Source organism: Loxodonta africana, chromosome 1, assembly GCF_030014295.1.
Source record: "Loxodonta africana isolate mLoxAfr1 chromosome 1, mLoxAfr1.hap2, whole genome shotgun sequence".
Taxonomy (NCBI): domain Eukaryota; kingdom Metazoa; phylum Chordata; class Mammalia; order Proboscidea; family Elephantidae; genus Loxodonta; species Loxodonta africana.
In genome coordinates, this window is record NC_087342.1 from 111,110,621 (window position 1) to 111,135,774 (window position 25,154).

The window sequence follows — 25,154 nt, forward strand, 5'->3', positions numbered from 1 at the left end:
ACTTTTGTCGTCTCTGATAAGTCATCCAAAGCAAAAGTCTCATAGGGTCTAATGGACTCACATCTCTGTTTATTTCACTCTCACACAGTTGAATGACACTCTTACTGCTGAAAAACTTGAGTTGATTTTGAGCAGCCATCAATGAGTCCATGTATTGGACCGAGGCTGATTTGATGTTTTAGAAAAGGCCAACCTATCTGCAAATGGACATCTCTCTCCACACAAACATCAATGTACAGTGAAGATAAGTCTAAGCATATGTATATATAAGCATATATACATATATATGTATGTACACATAAAATGGATTGGGAAATCCTTTGGTTTAAATGGGATTAAATATGTACTTCCCAAATGCATAGGTTTCCTTTGACCAACCTGTTCAAAAAAACAAATATGAAAAGTGCCATGGCAATTTTGACATTTCCTGTGTCTTTTCCCCTATTTAGAGGCCCCCTTTCCTCTATTCTCCACCGCTCCCATTCATTTTCTTTCTAAAAGCGGTTTGGTCTTTTGACTATCTATTTTAACACTCCATTGATTCGTCCATTCCTTGGAGGAGCTTTAAGATCACGTTCTGAAACTTATCCTTAGTGGAGAACAAGGTTTCAAAGAACTTTTCCTCCTCTTTTATTCCCTCTCCCCCCCAAGAAGTGGGCACCTTTGATGTATCATGAATAATTCACTCTTGATCTGACTTGCCTTGTTACCCCTGGCCAGCCCAAGCAGCTGAGGTCTGAGCTTTGCCTGCCCTGCATCGTTGTGCAATACTTGAAAAGAAAATTAATCCATTGGTCTACACCCCTCAGACTGTGGTGACGTGATCAGGGTTCTCTTGAATTTCTATGCATTCAATTTCCTCTCTCTCCTTTCGTTTGGCATGTTTCTTTTTCTTGTGGTGCTTTTTGGAAGGGGGGAAAAAGGTTAGGAACACAGGTAAAATAACAAAACAGTGCAAAAGTGTGCAACCCCCGGTGAGCAGCAAGCATTTGAACAGTGTGAAGGTCAGGTTCGAAGGCACAAATAGGAGGGGGACCAACCCAACAAGAAAAGAAGTAACATTTTGCAAAATGGCTGTCCCATGCTCTTGCAGGGAGCTCTTTATACATTGTGTTCGGGTGTGCTCAGTTGCCAATACAAACGTGTAAAGCAGTGGTGCACAGTGGTCAATGGCGAAATTTAAAGTGTAGATAAGGCACAAGATAGAAATGCAATCCATGTCAACATTCCATAATGTCATTAAGCCCAGAACGCCCAGCTCAATTGAGGTGACACTAAGAATCAGCCAGAAGTTTCCCAGAGGGTGGATCACTAGGAAGAATGTCAGGATTAACACCAGGAGAACACCAAAGCCTGCAATAAGAACAGGCACGGTGACGGACAAACTGTAATGGTCCATGAAAACAAAGGAGGGGTTGAACACAATAAATCGAATACTCTTTGAGAGGGACAAGGGCCTCAACTTCTCCAATACTTCGACGACTTCCTTCTGCTTGTCTCTGCTAGTCCTGGCCACCAAATACAAGCGAGATGCAATGATATTGTTTTCATCCCCTGCCTTGGAGAAAATGATATCGTTTCGAAAATGCTGGAATTCTGGCTTTTTTAAAAAGGAGCTTTGCAGAATGTTGATGAAGTCACTCTTGTTATTGGCACTGATGTTGCTGACTTTCAGGAACTGGTAATACTGCTCCACCCAGGACACTGCAGTGAACCCACTACAGAGTCTCCGGAGATCCTCCTGGACGCTGCTGTTCCAGTACTCAAGGGGCTCATAGACGTAGAATCCTATCACAGGGCTATAGTTGCTGAAATATTTTTGCTGAACCATGGCATAGGAAACGCTTGGGGAATCACTGACTAGTAGATTGATGATGTTGGCCCCTTCACTGATCTGCAAGCACCCCATAAAGGAGAAGGAGGCATAAATGAGATAGAGGATGACGACAAATGGCTTCACGTAGATATTGGTAATCCATTCATTGTAATGTTCACGGAGGAAGTGCTGAATGAAGTGGTGCTGGTAGGGGTTCGCTTCATGATGGGATGCCTGCTGATGCCCATCACTCATCACTGCCTGGAACCACACAGGCTTGCGGTCCAGGTACTCTGCAGAAGGGATCTTACAGCAAAAGATGCTGTGGTAGCGGTTTTGCTCGAGTTGGCCAGCGAAGACCAGACAGGAGCCAAAGAAGGAGAAAATGTAGAAGTAGTTCAACAGAATGGAGACACACATGTTCTGAGAGAAGACTTTCACAGCCTCTATGTTCGTGAATGGGCTGGCACCCATCCCAAAGGTGATGAAGTACAGGGAGCTGGTCATGGTATAGGTGACCATCACATCAGAATAGGCATCTGCCACCCTGTCTTTGAAGGGCAAATTCTCTCTGGTTCTCCGCCATCCAGACAGAAGCTCAAACACTCCTTTAGTCCCATGACCTAGTGTTAAAAAAAAGAAGAAAAATAATTTTTTTTTCTTTCTGCCTATGGTTCAAGTGAATTCCTTATAGATTACCTATGCTGAACAGTACTTTATACTAGAGTTAATACCAGGTTAGAACCTTCAAAGTGCTAGAATCCTCCTATCAGGGTGTCAAAATTTGATTTATATAACATGATATATTTGGTCCATGTTTCCATTTTAGCAAAGTCAGAATTTATTGGCATTCTGAGAAAAAAGAAGCATTTATCATCTATTCTATTAGTCTGAGAAGTTGTAAGTACGATGTTCCATTATGAAATGATTTTTTTATGATATCTCTAAATGGATCATAAGTTGTTGAGGACAGGGGCTATTAGTTGTGCATCTTCAAATTCCCCTCAACACCAGTTCGTGTGTATTCAACTGATTCATCGACTGATAGTCCCTAACCCCTATTTCAAGCTAACTTGTATGTTAATTTAGGAAATTACAAGATAATTTCAATGCTTAAAAATGAGTTTCAATTGATTTTAAAATGTTGATCAGTTGCCTGTTGGCCAAATGGCTTAGAAACTAATTCCTGTTGAGTTGATCGACTACCATTGGATGTGAGCCAAAAAACTCTGCCAGGCCACAAAAAAGCTAAAGCAAGAACTTCTGGGCCAGAGAGCACAGCGAGTATTTCCCTCAGGCCACTTGCACAGCTTTTAATCCCAGGGAGTGGGTGCCGACTACATTTTTTTTTCCTAAATTTTATTTATTTTGTTGTTATTTTTGAGAATATACACAGCAAGACGTACACCAATTCAACCGTTTCTACACGTACAATTTAGTGACATTGATTACATTCTTTGAGTTGCACAACTATTCTCACCCTCCTTTTCTGAGTTGTTCTTCCCCCATTAACATAAACTCACTGCCCCTTAAGGTTCTTATCTAATTTTTCCAGTTGCTGTCATCAATTTGATCCCATACAGACAGTTCTTAAAAGAGCACAATACTCAAGGCAGACTTTCTTTACTAGTTAAGCTAAACAATTGTTGGGTTTTAAGAAGGCTTCAGGGAATATTTTTGGTATAAGGTTTAAAGATTACCTCAGGGCAATTGTTGATTCAGGGGTTCATCTACCCTCCATGGCTTCAGAAAGTCTGGAGTCCATGAGAATTTGAAATTCTGTCCTACATTTTCCCTCTTTTGATCAGGATTCTTCTATGGAATCTTTGATCAAAAGGTTCAGTAATGGTAGCTGGAACCCATCCAGTTCTTCTGGCCTCATGGGCACTGGTCTCATGGCAAAGGAGGCAGTTGTTCATGGAGGCAATTAGCTATACACTCCTTTTACTCCTTCTATTCCTCACACTCCTTCTTTCTCTGTTGCTCCAGGTGTATAAAGACCAATTGTTGTGCCCTGGATGGCCATTTGTTTTTGCCTGCCTCTTTAAAGTGGATGAAGAATGGTTCTTTTTAATTACTTCTCTGCATTCTTTGATAAGGATAAATAGTCAAAGGCTTTTACTTGCAGCCGAACCTTTTCCTAAATGACAAAGTCAATTTTATAGATGAGTTTACATTTACTGAGGCCTCTTTTGTGGGAGTCTAAGAATTCGTGCTTTATTAACTAATTTGATTACATTAGCAAAATTAATTTGACTGTTTATATATATAGGTTTTAAAGTATATGATGCTTATCTTTGATCACATTGTTCAATCTATTTTGGGATTATCATCAATTATTAATTGTTATTGAAGGGAGCTAGGCGTTGGAGTTCTTTTTTCCCCCAATATAAGGCCTATTTATTTTCTGAAGTTCTCATTACTAGGTCTCTAGTCAGGAAGAATAAGGTTATCCCAGAGGTCTCTATCAGGTAGAAAGGGTAATGAAAATTGCAGATAGGTAAAGGGAAGTGGTTTTTGAGGCAACAATCTATTCCATCTTGCATTTAATCACTAGCTTAACATAAACTAAATCTAGTAATTATTAGCGAACAACATTGGTTGCTCACTCCTATCTTCTGCAAGAATCCTTGACCAAACAGAATACTTGCTGTCTGATTCCCTTGACAAAAATATGACATTAGGATAATAGTTAAGGTAATTAAAATACTTCTTTAATTAGAGCTCCTCTCTTCAGAAATCAGGACTCTTGCTATCTTTGTAGTCACAAGGGGGAAAAGGCTACATGGGGTTATGGCTAAATTTGACTTGCCTTTGCTAATGGTCACTTTTATGGAACATTAAGTGTGCTATGTAGGCCAGACATTTGCTTTATATAGTACAAGGTCTGTATAAGTGGGAAGATGATGTGAAACCATATTAGGTCAAGGAATCACTTTGTGGACTAGAGACCGGATGCCCAACTTCCAAACTTTGTTTGGTAATGGCATGTTTCACTCCATTCATGGGTTTAGATATTTTATAAGATATTCCAGTAGTAACTCACCCATTTGATTCTCACTATGAGCAGTTCAAATTTGTTACCTGCTATAGCCAGGGGTGCTGTGAGTCAGAATCAACTCGAAGGTCATGGGTTATAGCCAGGGAAGTCTTCTCACTGTCCTATGCACTTATTCATGATCAGTCTTAACTTTTTAGCTTTGCTCATGCTATTTTCTCTGTCTCACAACACCTTCCCCTCACCACTGGTTGTGTTAAAGTTCTATCTATTGGTCTGTTAAGAGTTAGTTCAATTCTCGTCTTTTCCATGAAGGTATCTCTGACGATTCCAGATATGTTGATTTTTTTCTGTTCCTTAAACTCTCATTGAACTAATTAGTTACTCATTTTGAAACTCAACCACATGCTCAGGAACAAAATGGTTTTCTCGGGATATGTATGTCATATCCCTTTGGTTAGAGTGCAAATCTTCAAGGTCAGAGAATTCATTTTATGTTACTTTTATACTCTGCAGAACATCTGGCAAAGTGATAGATACTGAGAAGATGCCTACTAATCTCGTAATGAATTAAATCAATGTTAATCCTTGATTCTACATTGGTATGAAAAATGTATCTTTTTTCTATTACTCTATCTAAAACGTATTATGCATCTTTATAACTATGTTAAATATGTTCAGAAGAGTTATACATTATTTAATTCAATTTAATCCAACATATATTTATTTACAGTTTGCTGTATACAAAGAACTGTGCTAGGGAATATAAACAAACAAACAAACAAACCCATTGCCGTCTAGTCAATTCCAACTCACAGCAACCCTATAGGACAGAGTAAAACTGCCTTATAGGGTTTCCAGGGAGTACCTGGTGAGTTCGAACTGTTGACTGAAAGGTCAGGAGCCATAGCTCTTAACCACTGTGCCACCAGGGTTTCCAGGGCAATATAGAAGACATAAATATAAACAAGAAACACAGTCTATTCCAAAATCTGTCAGTCCAGAATATCACTTACTTGGGTAATTCTGAGACAGTGATTATAACTACAAATGTAACTTCTTCAAAAATAGGGGTGGGAAAATGGGAAAATACAATGTCACTTATGCCCTGTGACAAAGCTGCAATATTTCTATATAAATAAAGAAACAATGACACTGGTTAAAAAAAGAATATGATCAAAATATGTGGTTTTTATAGGTATTTCTTCTAGTTTCATTTAATAAGAAAATATGCTTTCTTCTTGAGGAAATAGCTTAATAGGGTGCCTATTGTGAACCCTCAGTCATGCAAGTCGAACGTTTTTATTTGTTAGAGTGTTAGAAGTTCATTAAGTTTTTAGATTTCAAAATAAACAAATTAACCTGAAATAACTAGGTATAATATGAACGGAATTAATCGTAGGGAAAGATAATTGCTTTATAAAAGCTTTATTTGTTTAACTCAGTTTCTTAATTTTGACACTATTGACACTATGGGCTGGGTAATTGTTTGCTGTAGGGATCTGTCTTGTGCATTGTAGGATGTTTAGCAGCATCTTTGGCCACTATCCAGTAGATGCCAGTAGCACACCCCACAGTTGTGACAATCAGAATATCTTCAGACATTGCCAAGTATCATCTGGAGAGAAAAATTACCCCTTATTGAGAATTACTGGTTTAAACAAAAGGAAATATATATATATAAAATAACACACACACATTTAATTATCTTTTTCTGATTATAAAATCAGGACATGTCCCCATAGAAAATTTGAAAAACACAAAAAAATAATGGAGAAAAAATTATTCTATATTCCCACAACCCAGATAACTGCCGTTAACATTTGTGTTTTCGGTTCTTTATATACTCATTCACTTGTTTGCTAAATCAATCAATAAATCTATCTACATACCTACCTACCTATCTCTCTGTTTCTATCATCTACCTACCTATGTATCTATGTATCTACCTACCCAATCTATCTATCTATCTAGATAGATAGATAACCACTTAAATAATTCATTGACAGAACTGAGCTCCTAACAAGGAAAATTGTTGTTGTTGTTATTAGTTGACATCAAGTTGATTCTGACTCATGGCAACCCCATGTGTTACATGGAAAAATACGATATCACTTATGCACTGTGACAACCAAAACCAAACCAAACCCAGTGCCGTCAAGTCGATTCCGACTCATAACGACCTTATAGGACAGAATAGAACTGCCCCATAGAGTTTCCAAGGAGCGCCTGGCAGATTCCAACTGCCGACCCTTTGGTTAGCACCTGTAGCACTTAACCACTACGCCAAAAGTCACCATATTTCTACAGAAATAAAGAGACAATGGCACTGGTTAAGAAAAGAACATGATCAAAAAGACAGTTTTTTTTTTTTTTATTAACTTTTATTGAGCTTCAAGTGAACGTTTACAAATCAAGTCAGATTGTCACATATAAGTTTATATGCATCTTACTCCGTACTCCCACTTGCTCTCCCCCTTAATGAGTCAGCCCTTCCAGTCTCTCCTTTCGTGACAATTTTGCCAGCTTCCAACTCTCTCTATCCTCCCATCCCCCCTCCAGACAGGAGATGCCAACACAGTCTCAAGTGTCCACCTGATATCATTAGCTCACTCTTCATCAGTATCTCTCTCCTATCCACTGTCCGGTCCCTTTCATGTCTGATGAGTTGTCTTCGGGGATGGTTCCCGTCCTGGGCCAACAGAAGGTTTGGGGACCGTGACCGCCGGGATTCCTCTAGTCTCAGTCAGACCATTAAGTATGGTCTTTTTATGTGAATTTGGGGTCTGCATCCCACTGATCTCCTGCTCCCTCAGGGGTTCTCCACTGTGCTCCCTGTCAGGGTAGTCATCGATTGTGGCCGGGCACCAACTAGTTTTTCTGGTCTCAGGATGATGTAGGTCTCTGGTTCATGTGGCCCTTTCTGTCTCTTGGGCTCTTAGTTGTCGTGTGACCTTGGTGTTCTTCATTCTCCTTTAATCCGGGTGGGTTGAGACCAATTGATGCATCCTAGATGGCCGCTGATTAGCATTTAAGACCCCAGATGCCACATTTCAAAGTGGAATGCAGAATGTTTTCATAATAGAATTATTTTGCCAATTGACTTAGAAGTCCCCTTAAACCATGGTCCCCAAACCCCCGCCCTTGCTCCGCTGACCTTTGAAGCATTCATTTTATCCCAGAAACTTCTTTGCTTTTGGTCCAGTCCAATTGAGCTGACCTTCCGTGTATTGAGTGTTGTCCTTCCCCTCACCTAAAGCAGTTCTTTTCTACTAATTAATCAGTAAAAACCCTCTCCCACTCTCCCTCCTTCTCTCCCCTCCTCGTAACCACAAAACTATGTGTTCTTCTCAGTTTATACTATGTCTCAAGATCTTATAATAGTGGTCTTATACAATATTTGTCCTTCTGCCTCTGACTAATTTCGCTCAGCATAGTGCCTTCCAGGTTCCTCCATGTTATGAAATGTTTCACAGATTCGTCACCGTGAAAAGACAGTTTTTATAGGTGTTACTTCTAGTTTCATTTAATAAGAAAATATCATATTGTGAAAATAGCTTAAATAGGTTGGAAACCCTGGTGGCGTAGTGGTTAAGTGCTATGGCTGCCAACCAAGAGGTCAGCAGTTCTCATCTGCCAGGTGCTCCTTGGAAACTCTATGGAGCAGTTCTACTCTGTCCTATAGTGTCACTATGAGTCAGAAACGACTCGACGGCAGTGGGTTTGGTTTTTGGTTTAGGGTATTTAGTGTGAATCCTCAGTAATGCATGTTAAACTGCTCCATGGGGTTTTTTTTTTTTTTTTTTTTGGCTGTAATCTTATCAGAAGGAGTTGGGATTGCTCTTGCTGCTCTGTCCAGTCGGCCTGAGAACCACAGGGAGCTTCCTTTCTAATCAACAGTGTTTTCTCAGTTTTTGTGGCTGGGCTTCTCTCTTGGCTTCTTACTTTTCACTTTGGTTCCATTCTGGGGATGAACAATTTGCTGAGCCTCTGCTTGCTTGATAGGAGCCCTAACTATCTCTCTGCCTAGCTTTTTATGAAAGCATATGTTATTCTCCATTGTCCTACCCTTACTCTGAGAGTCCTATTCCAGTTCAAACAAAGCCTCTGGAACCAGGACGCTGGTGCCCATTAGAAAGATACTGGCAGCCCACCATCTCAGATGGTGATGCATAGTTTAAGCCACACATAAGTGTGATTTGCCCCGCTGAAAAAGAACCTGAACTAATTCCATTCTATTAATTCCCGAGACTCCAGTCCTGATAGTTCTTTGCTTCTCTTTTTCCAGCAAACACTCAGTCTTCACTTAAGACCTCAGTTTGTCTTATAATCAAGTCCAGCCAAGTTCCTGTCTGATGAGAGAGACATATATGTAAACATTTAACTGATATGTAAGGAAGAATTGCATTCTTGCCAAATAGGGATGTAAGCTGTATACTGTGAAAATGTAGCTGATTCTTTCTGAGGGATCAGGGAAAGCCCCAAGAGATTTTGATAGGCAGAGAATGAGTCTAAGTGAAGTCCAGGCTAAGTAGATAACATGAAAAAAGGCAAAAACACCTGAAAACTAAGAGGAGCTGGTGAGCTTTTTAATGTTTAAAATTATAATTTTTTTTTTTCTCTCAGCAAAGGTTAGCTTGCTAGTACATCAAGTTAAGCTATTGTCTGAAAGGTACATTTTATTTAATGTTCCAAAAGATGACTGCCGATCTGTGATCCCTTGACTATATTAGTATGGATTTGCAAAATATATTGGAATAATATAGTCAACCTTTCGCCTGGTGCCTAATTGGATGACTAATATTTCCTTTGGCAAAGTTTCATGAAAGGAAGGAGAGATGACTCTTAGGAGTGCACAAGGTTTGGACAGAGGGGGAACTAGGGGAAAAATTCAAGGAGGGAGATTAATAGAAATCAAAGATTTGTGTGTGTACATGTGCACATCAAACATTCCAAAAGTCTTAAGGGATGTTGCCCAGGGGAGACTTCTTTCTAAATGAAAATATTGTATAATAAGAATGAAAACTTACATAGCAGTTTGTTAATACACTGCATTTAGCTTTTTAAAATTTTTTTAATATGCTCTGCTATTTGCAAAGGAGACATAACAACAACAAAAAATCATATGGGTTCTTCTTGTAACGGTGGTGGTGCAAGTCAGCCACAGCAAATCTTTTAAATGATTAAATTAAAAACAAAACAGAACAATTTTCTGTTACCAGACAGAACAGATCTCAATCCTAAGTGAGCTGAACCGTATTCAGAAGTGGTGAGAGCTCTATTTGCATCTCAAGTAGTGATTCTCCAGCAAATAAAGAGGACTCTTAAAGTGAGATGGATCTTCTGAAGAACCAGTTATAATCCACATTTAACAACGTTACTCCAAACTTTTGCTTTGCCTATGGGAACTTTCCTACTGTGACCGATCGCTCCTAATGCTGCTGCAGGAAAACTCTCTGGTGACATGGCTTGTCTTCAAGTGACTTCTTTCAAAGGAGCGTTAAACTCCCGTGAACCTAATATAAATTTTACAGTTACCATTTTAATCCCAAATTCATTCTCCCTAAACCCCACAATTTCAAAGAAAATAGTTTTAACAAGGATCAAATCCAATCAGAACTAATTGTAACTGACTCAATTAGCACTCCCTACTGGGTTATTCTTTGATGTACTGTTTTAACTAAGCACCATCTGTGGGTTTCTAATTCTTTCTAATCAGCAGAATTAGAATTCTCTACATTTGCCTCAGGAAGACCTACTGGTGGGTCTACCTTTCCACTTGAACATTTTAAGCCCTAGCAGGACATGGGAGTTTGACACTTGCATCAAAGACATAAGAAATAGAAGCAAAAATTATTCCTCCTCACAGCCTGTTCCAGAGCAATCTTTCTATTTTCTCTTTGCAGTTGTTTCTTCTTGGTTTAGCTATGCTTTCAAGAATCGCTTTGGTGGAAACCACCCTTGAGCTCAGGTGGAAAAGAGCATTTTGACTTTTTATCTAGCTTTTAGGGTATGTGGCTTCCTTACGTCAACCAAATAAATGAATAATGAATGAAAAAATAAGAACCCAGTCAACTAAGAAAACGAAAAAACCAAACCCACTGCTGTCAAGACGATTTCAACTTATAGAGACCTTATAGGACAGAGCTGAACTGCCCCATAGTCTGCTGTAGTCTTTCAGAAGCAGACTGTCACATCTTTCTCCCAAGGAGCGGCTGGTGGGTTCGAACACCAACCTTTAGATTAGCAACTGAGCACTTTAACCACTGTGCCACCAGGGCTCCTTCCAGTCAACTAAGCAGCTGAAAAAAATCTGGATACTGAATCAGCATTCTGAATCATTTACACTTGTTCCTCTTCTTTAGTTGGCTGATTCCTATTTAGCTTATTCAGATGCTCCTCAAGCATGATCTCATCCCTGTAACACTCACCCCTTGGCCTCTGCATCCCCACTTCACCGGTGTAGGAGCCTCTCTTCTCTGTGTCCCAACATAGATTGTAGTACTTACTACACACGTCTGAAATTATTCATTGGTGGGCTTGTTTTTCCTACCAGCTCCTCACTGTCCAGCCAAGGGTCTTGTTGCTTTCATTTTTGTAACCCAGTTATTTGGCAATACAAAAACAAACAAACCAGTTGCCATTGAGTAGATTCCAATTCATGGTGACCCATGTATGGCAGATTACAGCTGAGCTCCATAGGGTTTTCAACGGCTGATTTATCAGTAGATTGCTGGGCCTTTCTTTCAAGGTGCCTGGAGTGGACTCAAACTGCCAACCTTTTGGTTAGTAGCCAACTGTTTGCACCACCCAGAGACTCCATTTGGCACATAGTAGGTGCTCAATAAATGCTTGTGGAGCCAAATTGGTCACAATTAGCATCTAGTTTCAAAGACATTTTAACAAGTTCCTGCAATAATTATTATTAATGGTCCTATGTTCAGCACAGGATTCTGTGAAATAGATACAAGCTGCCTTATTCCACTGAAAGGGATACTTGCTTGAATGTTGCCCATGATTCTATGGCAGATATGGTGATAGATATCAGTGATACCCAATTATAAAATTAACATGCAATTCATTAATTTGGTTGGTTCAGCATTATGGATATGAATATGGGAAGAGTGGAGTCCATAAGGCACTCTTGCTAATCTAAGATAAACTTTTTAGACATTTTCTAATTCCCATGGTTCCTAACCCAGATGTGGTGATCAGTGTGTGTTTGTAGACTGACTAACTAACTCTCATCTAGAACAAATAGGTGATTATCAGGCCTCCTAAAGGTTATTCAGTTCCTAAAGAGTAGCCAAGTCTTTTGCTTCTTTGTGCCTATATTCAGCTTACAAAGACAATGGGTAGGGAGTGATTTAATAGGAATTCTCCAAGTAGCTGTTGTCAGGAGCATACTTCATGGTTTTATCTAGAAACCTGTGGTGGTGTTGTACAATGAAAAGGGCCTAGTTTGTGTTGCCCTGAAACAGGAAGTGATTCCTCCTAAAATGTCTTCATCCCAGTATAGAACAATGCAGGGTAAAACACAGGCAGAAAGGGAGAGGCAGGATAATACACGGAAAAGGAAATTAGAAGGAATGAATTTGCTGGCCTTAGCACTTAGCAAGGGGTTACAGAGTTTTATTAGACCCCTAATTAAAAAAAAATGAATTTAGTAACTGATTCTCACTGTATGATATTCAGAGCTATTATATATTTATATGTATCTTAATGTAGACAAAAAGGCACAAAGTTTCATTATAGAATTTGCAGTCAGTTATCTGCAACAATTTATTTTGCAATTCCACCAAGCCAAAAAAAACCAAACCAGTTGCCGTTGAGTCCAACTCATAGCCACTGTATAAGACAGAACTGCCCCATAAAGTCTCCAAGGCCATATATCTTTACGGAAGCAGACTGCCACATCTTTTCCCATGGAGCAGCTGGTAGGTTAGATCTGCTGACCTTCTGGTTAGCAGCTGAGCACTTAACCACCACGCCACCAGCGCTCCTCTGTAGCTCTACAGAAAGTCAAAATTTTAGAGAATCCAGTATACATATATATAAAGATGAGAAGAAGGCTCTAAAACCTACTGGTTGTTACAGTCAAAGTTCTAATGCTTACAGTGCACAAAGCAGTTAAGTAGCTCTATTTGATACTGTGGTTAGGGGCACATTCCCTACAACCAGACTGTTTGAGTTTAAATACCAGATAGCCTACTTCTTAGCATCGTGACCTTGGTGCAGATTGTTTTTAATTTTGTTTTTAATCCCTCCATGTCTTCGGTTCTTCATCTGCAAAAGAGAGTAATGATGGCACCCACTTCATAAGATTGTTATGACTTTTAAATAAGTTACAGTAATATATGTAGTTGCACTGGGTTTGGGTTTTTTTATGTAGTTGGCACGCAGTTGGCACTACGTTGATTGGAAAAGCTCAGTTCTGCCAACTGCGGGAGGTTTGCCAGGAGGAATATTCCGAGTCATTTGACTTGGACTGCCAGCCTGTGAGTGCAGCTTGGTTACTGATTTTGGTTACTTTACCACCACGGCTGAGTTGGCCTTTTGGGGAGGATCTGCAGCACTCTCTTTTTAGCTTTCCTTGCTGGGGGTCCTCGGTGCTGCCAAGCTCTGAATCATCAGTGCAGAGCCTGCACATACATGGTGGTTGGCTTTTTGTTTTCTCCCTCTTCATGATATTCCCATGGCGGGGCGTGGAGGAGGGCGGAGGAGGCTATCAAGAAGCTTTTCATTTTCCTCTCAATACTGTCTTTCTTTCCCAAATTTTATGAAATAAATATCCATTATTTTTGAGACAGAAGAAAGCAGCTCCTGACAACTGGGAGCTAGCCTGATATTGTCAAGTAGGCCTGGGTATGGCCAGGAGCTGCTGTGGCCAGTCTCATGGACAACATCAGACAAGGGCACTCTATGATCGAAATGGTGTAAGACAAAGCAAGACTACTCTGTAATCACGTCTGAGCACAGACAAAAACACATTGTCCAAAACACAAAATGGACCAAACATTCTCTATCAGGGAGGTATTGCTGCTTCTTTAACAATTACAACTCTTGGTTTGCTCTGGTCTTCTCAGCTGAAGAATTATTAAGATAACCAATCATAGAATTATCTTCCTTTTCTGACAGTACCCAACTCAGACAAAGTCTTGTTTCCTGGGCCCTGCTCCAAGTTACCTATTAGCCAAAATCCTGTATGTCCTTTCTAATAACCTCTTCCTGAAATGCTCCACAGTTTCCACGTTCTGTCTTCCTCATTACAATGAGCCAATAAGTCCAAATTTGTTGCACCGTTGGTGCATTCCTCTACCAGCTGTCTGTCAGTTTTTCCTACTGTGGTGACTTTCATGTTGTTATTATACTGGAAACTATGTTACCAGTATTTTAGATACCAGCAGGTTTCAGTGGAACATCTAGACTAAGACAGACAAGGAAGAAAGGTTGGTGAGCTACATCCAAAAATTTGTCGGTGAAAACCCTACGGATCACAATAGAATAGTGTCCAATATAGTGCTAGAAAATGAGCCCTCTAGGTTGGAAGGACTCTAGGTTGGAAGGACTCGATGGCACTGGGTTTGGTTTTTTTAGGTTGGAAGGCACTCCAAAGACAGTGGCCGTAACAATGGACTTGAGCATGCCAGTGACCATGAAGATGGTGCAGGACCAGGAATGTTTCATTCTGTTGTACATGGGCTTACTATGCATTGGAGCTGACTTGACAGAAACTAACAACAGCAACAAGAGGTGTATTCCTGGTGTTCTTTGGCTAGAGAGAATTGATGTTTTATAATAAATAATATGTATTTTTGGAAAATGAAATTAATTCAAATTGCTGTTACTGTTGACATTATAAGATGTTTTTTTCTGAGTATAGGTGTTAGAGCAGGGTCATTGCAAGGGGTTTGAATTCCAAACCCTGCCACTGGTAAAAGAGATGGCTTCCTGGTGGAAGTAATGTTTTAGTTTCTCACCAGGGCTTGAAACTGATTTCTTCCAGTTTGAACCCCTGATGAAAATTTGCATTTCCACCCGAGATAGACTGAATCAGAATCTACATTTTAACAAGATCCCCAGGCGATTCTTAAGCATAACAAATTTTGAGAACCACTGCTCTGGGGTAGTGGTTGTTAAAACTGGTTTCTGCCCAGCAGTATTAGCATTGCCTGGGAACTTGTTAGAAACACAAACTCTCGGGAGGCGGAGACAACATGGCACTATAGATAGAAGCATCATACCATCTCTCTGCAGCAAAGACCTGGAAAACTAAGTAAAACATACAAACGTCAGTTCTGGAATGCCAAGCATCAAATGAAGTGATAAAGAACTAGATCAAGCACTGAATGGAAGAAGAAACTGATGGAGAACAGAGAATGAGGAGATACAGAGTGGATGTCCCCTGCCAGCTAACTTGGCACAGCTTTGCCATCTTGAAGCACAGCCACCAATTACCCTGGACAGGGAGTATAGGGAGGCAACTTCATGGAGCTCCCAACAGGAGACAGAGCACCTGGTAACCAGAGAAACACTCTTTCCCACCCCTCCCTCTTCTTCCCTGTACTCTGCCTCTGGCCCCTCCCAATGGGCCACAACCACTCAGCAAGAGAGACACTGGCTCAGTGCTACCCTGGGTTCACCCGGAGCCCACCAGTCAGCTCCTGCTGAGGCATTTTTTCCTCTTTCCCTTTCTTCTTTTGTCCCTCTTACATAGTCCCCTGTGCCACCTCTGCCCCTTTCGGAAAGACTGTGTTGCATAGCTCAGCTGGAGAGGTATTGGCTCACCCCTCCCCACTGCCTTACCCCACCCCACTGGCCAGCTTCTGCTATGCCAATTTTTTTTTCCTCTTTCCTCTCCTTCCTTTTCTTTCTCTCTCCCACCTAGCCTCGTGTGTTGCTTCCACTCCTTCCCAGTGGGTTGTGCTGCACTGTTAGGCTAGGGAGCCACTGGCACACAGTTGCTACAGGTCTTCCCTGCTCCCCCCCCAGGCAGCTTCTGCCACACTACCATTTTTTCTTTTTGTCTTTTCTCTGTTTCCCCTTCTTATTTTTTGTTCTTCCTCCCACCTAGCCCCATATGCCGCCTCTACTCCATGCAACCAGGCCATGTTTCACTGCCTTGGCTAGAGAGCCACTGGCCCACTGCCACTTCAAGTCTGTCCTGCCCCCACCTGCCAGCTTCTGCTGCACCACCAGTTGTTTTATTTTTTCTTTTACTTTCTTTCTTTTCTTTCCACCTCCCACCTAACCTCATACACCACCTGCCCCCTTTTTCCCGCAAGTTCCCAGGTCCACCCAGTCCCCACCTGCTGGCAACTTTTTAAAAATCTTTCCCTCTCTTTTCCTTTCTTTCTTCCCCTGCCACTTAGCCCCATATGCCATCCCACCTTCCCACCAGCCCCTGATGTGCTACCGTGGCTAAGAGTACCCTTGGTGCTCAGGTAAGCGGCCACACCAGGCCCACACCTTTTGAGCAGCTTCTGAATGGTGGGAAGAAAGCCCACACCACTCCCCATCCAACTCCCCTGCCTATCTGGCAAGGGGCTGTGAAATCTCCCACACCCTTGGACCAACATCAGAAGACAGTGCTTGCCCAGTCTACCCTCAGCCAAAAGCCAAACCAGTATACAGCGGAGTGGGCTCACCTTGCCTGCTGCTGCCCTGCCCACCCGAAAAGGTGGTGAGAACTATAACGCACACAGATGAGCAAGCAGCAAAACATACCTGGTCTCCCTGCCCTGACATATCAAACAAAACAAAAAAGCAGGATGAAACAAATGAACATACAATCAATAAATAAAGAAAATTATGCCTTAAAGTCTCAGAGACAGCAGACAATATTGAAACATAAAAATAAGCAGAAGAAGCTGGCTCCAGCAAGTGACTAAAATAATCAGATGACCTTCTGGTAGAAGAAAAGGCAGCGGAGCTATCTGATAAGGAATTCAAAAGACTAATATTTAGGGCTAGCAAAAGATTAGAAAAGAAGTAAAGAAAAACACAAGATAAAACCAAGGAAAAAATAAACAAAATCATGAAAAATACAGATAAAAACATAGCCAAAGTCAAGGAAAATACAAAGCAATAGAAGAATTGAGGAAAATAATACAAAAACAAAATTTCAAAATAAACAAACAATTAGAAATTACACACAAACAGCAACTAGAAATCTAAAAGATGAACAAGATTTCAGAAATGGACAATTCAAAAGAAAGTTTTAGGAGCAGATTTGGAACAACGGAAGACAGAATCGGCAAGGTTAAAGAGAAATCCATGGATGCCACTTTGTTTGAGCAAAAGTCAGAGAAAAGAATGAAGAAAAATAAAGAAAACCTAAGAATCATGTGGGACAAATTTAAGAACAAAAATCTGTGCATGATCAGAGTGCCAGAACAGGAGGAGAAAATGGAAAACACAGAAAAGATTGTTGAAGATTTGCTAGCAGAAAACTTCCCAAATATCATGAAAGACAAAAAGCTCAATAAACCCCATATAGGATAGACCCTTAAAGAAAGTTACCAAGATACATCATAATTATACTTGCCAAAGACAAAGCAAGAATTCTGAGAGCAGCTCGAGAAAAAGAAAAAGTCACTTTCAAAGGAGAAACAATAAGACTAAGCTGTGATTACTCAGCAGAAACTATGCCAGCATGAAGACAGTCGGATGACATATATAAAACCTTGAAAGAAAAAAAACTGCCAGTCAAGAATAATATATCCTGCAAAACTCTCAGATACGATGGCAAAATTAGGGCATTTCCATATAAACAGAAATTAAGGGAATTCAACAACAACAACTACGAAAACTTAAATACTAAAAGGAATCCTTCATTTAGAGAACCAACAACATCAGACAACAACCAGGATCTAGGACATAGGACAGCATCAGCCTAGATAAAGTACATTCAATAATAAAACAAAGCTAAAAGACTTAAAACAGGGAAACAGAGACATCAATCTGTAAATGATGACAACGTTAAAACAGTAAAAGGTGGAATAAATGGTATAGAACTTTAAATGGAGAGGAAGTCAAAGTGATATCAAGTAATAAAAGACTGGTTCAAACTTAGGAAGATAAGGGCAAATATCAATGTAAGCACAGGGAAAGCTAACAGACCTATTCATCAGAATAAAAAAGAAGAAAAATATAAAGATTCAGTAAACACAAAATCTACAATAACAAAGGAAAATCCACAAAGAAAAGGAACTCATCACAGGAGAATAAGAGGAACAAAGAAAATGTCAGCACCTCACACACAAAAAAATGACAGCAATAAACTCACACCTATCGATAATCACACTGATTATAAATGGTTTAAATGAGCCTGTAAAGTTACAGAGAACAGCAAAACGGATTAAAAAAAAAAAAAGATCCATCAACATGCTCTGTACAAGAGACATATCTTAGACACAAAGGCATAAATTTATTAAAAATTGAAGGATGGAAAAAATGTATCAAGCAAATGGTAGCCATAAAAGGGCAGGGCTTGCAATACTAATCTCAGATAAAATAGACTTTAAGGCAAAATTAACAATAAAAGACAGGAAGGATATTATATAATGATTAAAGGAACAATTCACCATGAAGGCATAACCTTAATAAATATCTATGTACCCAACGACAGGGCCCCAAAATATATAAAGCAAACCCTAACAACACTGAAAAAAGAAATAGACAGTTCCACAATAATAGTAGAAAACTTCAACACGACACTCTCAATAAAGGACATAACATCTAGAAAGAAACTCAACAGGATACAGAAGATCTAAAGGCCAAAACTGACCAACTGGACATCATAGACATATATAGAACACTCCACCCAATAGCAGTAATGTATAAATTCTTTTCCAATGTGCATGGAACATTCTCCAGAATAGACCACATGTTAGGCCACAAAGCAACCCTCAATAAAATCCAAAACATAGGAATAAAGCAAAGCATTCTTTCTGATCACAATGCCATAAAAATAGAAATCAGTAACAGGAAGAGCAAAGAAAAAAATCAAATACATGGAAACTGAATAACACCTACTTAAAAACAACTGGGTAATAGAAGAAATCAAAGAAGGGATAGAAAAAAATTCCTAGAATCAAATGAGAATGAAAACACATCATACCAAAACCCACGGAACACAGCAAAGGCAGTGCTAGGTGTCAATTTATAGCAATAAATGCACACATCGAAAAAGAAGAGGCCAAAATAAAAAATGTTAGCCCTATGACTCGAACAAATAGAAAGAGAACAGCCACCAGAAGAAAGCAAATAATAAAGATTAGAGCACCCACAGGCAGCAGGTTAGAGCATAAATAAATGAAATGAAGAACAGAAAAACAATAGAAAGAATCAACAAGACCAAAAGTTGGTTCTTTGAAAAGATTAACCTAATTGACAAACGATTGGCCAAACTGACAAAAGAAAAACAGGAGCAGAAGCAAATAACCCAAATAAGAAATGGGGGAGGGGGGGAGTGAGGTATTACAATAAAACCAACTGAAATAAAAAGGATCATAACAGAATACTATGAAAAACTATATTCCAACAAATTTGAGAATCTAGAGGAAATGGACACATTTCTAGAAACATACTACCTTCCTAAACTAATACAAAGTGTGATAGAAAAACTAAACAGATCCATTACAAGAGAAGAGACCGAAGAAGTAATAAACACACACACACACAGGCCCTGGCCCAGATGGCTTCACTGCAGAATTCTGCAAAACTTTCAGAGAAGATCTCTGTGTACTACTATTTTGAGTAGTACACTAGTACTACTGAAAATATTTCAGAGCATAGAAAAGGAAGGAACACTCTTAAATTCATTCTATGAAGACAGCATAACCCTGATGCCAAAGTTAGACAAAGGCACCACAAAAAAAAAAAAAAAAAAAAAAAAAAGACAGAAAATTACAGACCAATATCTCTCATGAATATAGGTGGAAAAATTCTCAATGTAATTCTAGCTAACAGAATTCAGCATCAAACAAAACAAAACAAAACAAAAACATCAAGACCAAGTGGGATCCACACCAGGTATGCGAGGATAGCTCCAAACCAAAAAAACAAAAACAAAAACCAAACGTGTTGCCATTGAGTTGATTCCGACTCACAGTGATCTTATAGGACAGAGTAGAACTGCCTCATAGGGTTTCCAAGGAGCGCCTGGTGGATTTCAACTGCCAAACTTTTGGTTGGCAGCCATAGCTCTTAACCACTACACCACCAGGATTTCTGAGGATGGTTCAGCATTACAAAATCAATCAATGTAATCCATCACATAAATAAAACAAAAGAATCACAAGATCATCTCAACTGATGAAATAAAGGCATTTGATAGAGTCCAACACCCATTCCTGATTAAAAAAACTTCCAGCAAAATAGAAATAGAATGGAAATTTCTCAATGTGATAAACGGCATCTATACAAAACCAACAGCTAACATCATTCTTAATGGAGAGAGGCTGTAAGCATTCTGCCTGAGGAAGGGAACAAGACAAGACTGCCTTTTATTACCACTCCTATTTAACATTGTACTGGAAGTCCTAGCTAGAGTAATAAGGCAAGAAAAAGAAATAAGGGACATTCAAATTGGTATGGAAGAAATAAAACTATCCCTATTCGCAGATGATATGATCTTATATATAGAGAACCCCAAAGATTCCATGAGAAAACTACTGGAAAGATTCAGCAGAGTAGCAGGATACAAGATTACCATACAAAAATCACTTGGATTCCTATACTCCAACAAAGAGAACTTCAAAAAAGAAATCAAGAAAACAAGACCTTTTATAATAGCCCCTAAAAACAAAAAACTTATGGATAAATCTAACCAGGGATGTAAAAAACCTATACAAAGAAAACTACAAAACACTACTGCAAGAAGCCAAAAGAAACTTACATAAATGGAAAAACATACCATGTTCATGAATAGGAAGACTCAACTTCATGAAAATGTCAATTCTACTCAAAGCAATCAACAAATATAATGCAATCCCAATCCAAATACAACAGGATTTTTCATAGAGATGGAAAAACTAATCACCAACTTTATATGGAAAGGTAACAGGCTCCAGATAAGTAAAGCACCATTGAATAAAGAAGAAGAATGTAAGAGGTCTCACACTACCTGATCTCAGAACCTACTATACAGCCAAGGTAGTCAAAACACCATGGTACTGGTACAACAGCAGACACATAGACCAATGGAACAGAATTAGAATCCGGGCATAAATCCATTCACCTATGGTCACCTGATCTTTGACAAAGATACAAAGTCTGTTGAATGGGGAAAGGAAAGTCTCTTTAACAAACAGTGCTGGCAAAACTGGATGTCCATCTGTAAAAAAATGAAACAGGATCCATACCTCACACCATACACAAAAACTAACTCAAAATGGATCAAAGACCTAAATATAAAACCTAAACCTATAAAGATCATGGAAGAAAAAACAGGGACAATGTTAGGCGCCCTAACATACGGCATAAATAGTATACAAACCATGGCTAACAATGCAAAAACACTGGAAGATAAACTAGATAACTGAGAGCTCCTAAAAATTAACATTTATGCTCATCAAAAGACTTTACCGAAAGTGTAAAAAGAGAACCTTTTGGTTATAACGTATCTGACAAGGGTCTAATGTAAAATCTATAAGATACCGCAACACCTCAGCAACAAAAAGACAAAGAATCCAATTAAAAAATGGGCAAAGGATATGAACAGAAACTTCACCAAAGAAGATATCCAGGCGGTTAACAGATCTATGAGGAAATGCTAGCAATCACTAGCCAATTAAAAAAAAAAAAAAATTAAACCCATTGCTGACAAGTTGATTCCAACTCATAGCAACCCCATAGGACAGAGTAGAACTGTCCCTTATGATTTCCAAGGAGCACCTAGTGGAATCAAACTGCTGACCTTTTGATTAACAGCTGCAGCTCTTAACCACTACACCACCAGGATTTCCCATTAGTCGTTAGAGAAATGGTATCTCAAGGTTTTGATTTGCAAATCAAAACACTGAAATACCATCTCACTCCGAGATTACTGGCATTAATTAAAAAAACAGAAAATAACAAGTGTTGGAGAGGTTGCAGGGAGACTCGAAATCTTATGCACTGCTGGTGGGAATGTAAACTGGTACAACCACTATGGAAAATAATATAGTACTTCCTTAAAAAGCTAGAAATAGAAATACCATATGATCCAGCAATCCCACTCCTAGGAATATATCCTAGAGAAATAAGAGACCTCACATGAATAGACATATGCATACCCATGTTCCCTGCAGTGTTACTCGCAATAACAAAAAGATGGAAACCTAAGTGCCCATCAACAGACGAATGGATAAACAGATTATGGTACATACACACAAAGGAATACTATGCAAAGATAAAGAGTAATGATGAGTCTGAGACATACCTCACAATGTGGATGAACCTAGAGGGCATTATTCTGAGTGACACACGTTAATCACAAAAGGACAAATACTATATGAGACCACTCCTATAAAAACTCAAGAAATGGTTTACACAGAGAAAGAAACAGTCTTTGCTGGTTATGGGGGAGAAAAGGGTAGGGGAGGAGAAATCGTTAACTAGATAGTAGATAAGTTTTAGCTTTAGTGAAGGGAAAGATAATACACAATATGGAGGAAGTCAGCACTGCTTCACCAAGGTAAACTCACAGAAGCTTCATAGACACATCTAAGCACCCTGAGGGACTGAGTTGCTGGGAATCATGGTCCCAGGGTCAATTGGCAAAACAAAATTTGTAAAGAAAATGTTCTACATCCAACTTTGGTGAGTGGCATCTGGTGTCTTAAAATCTTGAGAGTGGCCATCTAAAAGACCTCTACTGTTTTGATCTTTTCTGTAGCAAAGTAGAATGAAGAAAACCAAACACACAAGGGAAATATTAGTTCAGAGCATTAATGGGCCACAAGTACCACAGCCTCTACCAGTCTGAGCTCAGAAGAACTGGATGGTAACCAGCTACCTCCACCAACTGCCCTGACAGGGATCACAATAGAGGGTCCTATACAGAGCAGGAGAAAAATGTAGAACAAAATTGAAATTTACAAAAAAAAAAAAAAAAAAAGGACCAAACTTACTGGTCTGACCAGAACCCCTGAGACTACCAGCACCGGACACCTTTTTCACTCAGAACCGAATCTACTCCTGAAGTTCACCCTTCAGCCAAAGATTAGATAGGCCTATAAAACAAACAATAACACATGTGAGGAACGTGTTTCTTAGTTCAATAATGTGTATGAGACCAAAAGGGCAACAACTATCCCAAAGCAATGACGAGGTGGCAGGAAGGGAAAATGAAGAGATGGAAATGGGGGAAATGGGGTGTGAAATGGCAGAGTGTTGACATATTGCAGGAATTGCAACCAATATCACAAAGCAATTTGTGTATAAATTGTTGAGGAAGAAACTAATTTGCCCTGTAACATTTCACCTAAAGTACCCCTCCCCCCCCCCGAAAAAAAGAAATGCCAGTTCTCAGCAGGGATTTCAACTGAAGGAACTGGTTCAAAGCCCTGTTTCTTGAACAAAAGTGAATGCCAGTTGGGCATATGGAGGTGGGAAGATGGTCTGAGAGGAAGACAAGATGGAAATGAATATAGGATGAGGGAGGAAGAGCCGTGTGGAACTAAAAGCCCATTGCTTCAGGAAGAGAAGAGAAATGAATGGAAGATTTTGGTGGCACTGACCATCTCGCTATTGGTGAGGGGAATGGATGGGAAGTTGAGAAACTTGTTTTAAAAAAAGCCAAGACCTACGATACAGGATAAGATTAACGAAGGAAACAGTAAATGCAAGACTTTGTAGAAATGAAAATTTAGATAACCTTAGCACGTATTGAGCTAAATAAATTTAAAGAACCAATATTAATTAGAAAATTAATTCACTCATTTGAAGGACATTCCCTGCGTGCCTCCCACTAGGTAGCTGTGGTAAAATGCCATTGCTTTGAAGCTTAATAACTCCTATTTGTCCTATTTGAAAACCACATCACATTGATAAGTCTGAATTTAACAGTTCATTAATTATGAGCTTTGGGGATCCTCTATCCTACAAAAAGTTAGAACTGATGATGAATCAGGATTTCTGTAACACCAAGAGCTGGAGAAAGCTTTAAAATGCATTAATAGCGTGCTTTTAAAATGTCTGATCCAATCAGTAGAAAATACTTTTGAAATGGAAGGACTTTTACTCAGCAAATTTAAATTATGCATAGTTTTAGTTTCTAGTGAATATCACTCAAGAGAAGATCTTCAAAGTTGTAGCACAAATGCTTGATAAAAGCGCAAGGACTCAAAGGGTGAGTTTTCTGGGGCAACTCTAAGTGTTTTGCTGACTTCCTCACCAGTAAAGATGAAATAAAAACATTCCCTGGGCTGGAATTCTCTCAGAACAGAATGGCCTGAAGCCAGTGGAAACTCAATTAACCGGAAAGCTCACCAACTGGATCACTCTGGTCATTTGAATAGTCATTAAATTAATCAACCAGAACTTCCTTTTTGGTTCAGCTTTCATTAGTTGATTAACTTTATTGGGGAAGATCTTTCTAAAATGCATTAACCTGCCTTCATCTTCTGTATCCAGTCCTGAAAAGAAACAAAACAAAACAAAACAAAACAAAAACAAAGCAGTATGTATAAAAAAAAAATGAAAAATATACACTCTGGAGTTAGGTATTTCGATTCCAGCTCTGGCTCCATCACTATGTGAAGTCTAACGTGGGGAGAATTAATTTAATCTCTATGTGCCTCAGTTTCCTTATCTGGAAAAGGGATAAAAATACCACTGGTTTTAAAAGGTTGATAGGAACATCAAATAATAGTTGTAATGTGCTTAGAAGAATGTCTGGAACACAGAAAATACTCAATAAATGTTAGCCGTTGTTATTTGTTAAATACACTTCAGAGTCATTATTTTAAGCACTAATAAACAAGAGGCCATATGATGTACTAGTTAAAGCATTGAGGTCTGTGGGTTTACATCTCCAAACCACCATTTATTATATGTGTGACCTTAGGCAAATGAACTACTCTGTGACTCAATTAAGGAGCTCTGGTGGCCCAGTGGCTAAAGCACTCAGCTGTTAACCAAAAGGTGGGCAGTTTGAATCCACCAGTCACTCCTGAGAAGAAAGATGTGGCAGTCAGCTTCTGTAAAGATTTACAGTCCTAGAATCCCTATTGGGCAGTTCTACTGTGTCCTATAGGGACACTAAGAGTCGGTATGGACTCGATGGCAAGGGGTTGGGTACTTTTGGCTTTATGACTCAATTTGTTAATCTGTAAAATGGAGAGAATAACAAAA

At 39.3% G+C, this 25,154-nt stretch overlaps 1 protein-coding gene across 1 annotated transcript in view; it reads right to left on the bottom strand.

Moving 5' to 3' along the window:
• Positions 1-743: 743 nt before the first annotated feature.
• The window catches only part of PTCHD4 (patched domain containing 4), a 222,859-nt gene continuing 198,448 nt past the window's right edge, over positions 744-25,154 (bottom strand). Inside the window, exon 3 of the mRNA XM_003404445.4 lies at positions 744-2,439. Within this exon, the coding sequence (XP_003404493.1) occupies positions 806-2,439 (1,634 nt within the window). The 3' untranslated portion in view covers positions 744-805. The remainder of the gene's footprint in view (positions 2,440-25,154) is intronic.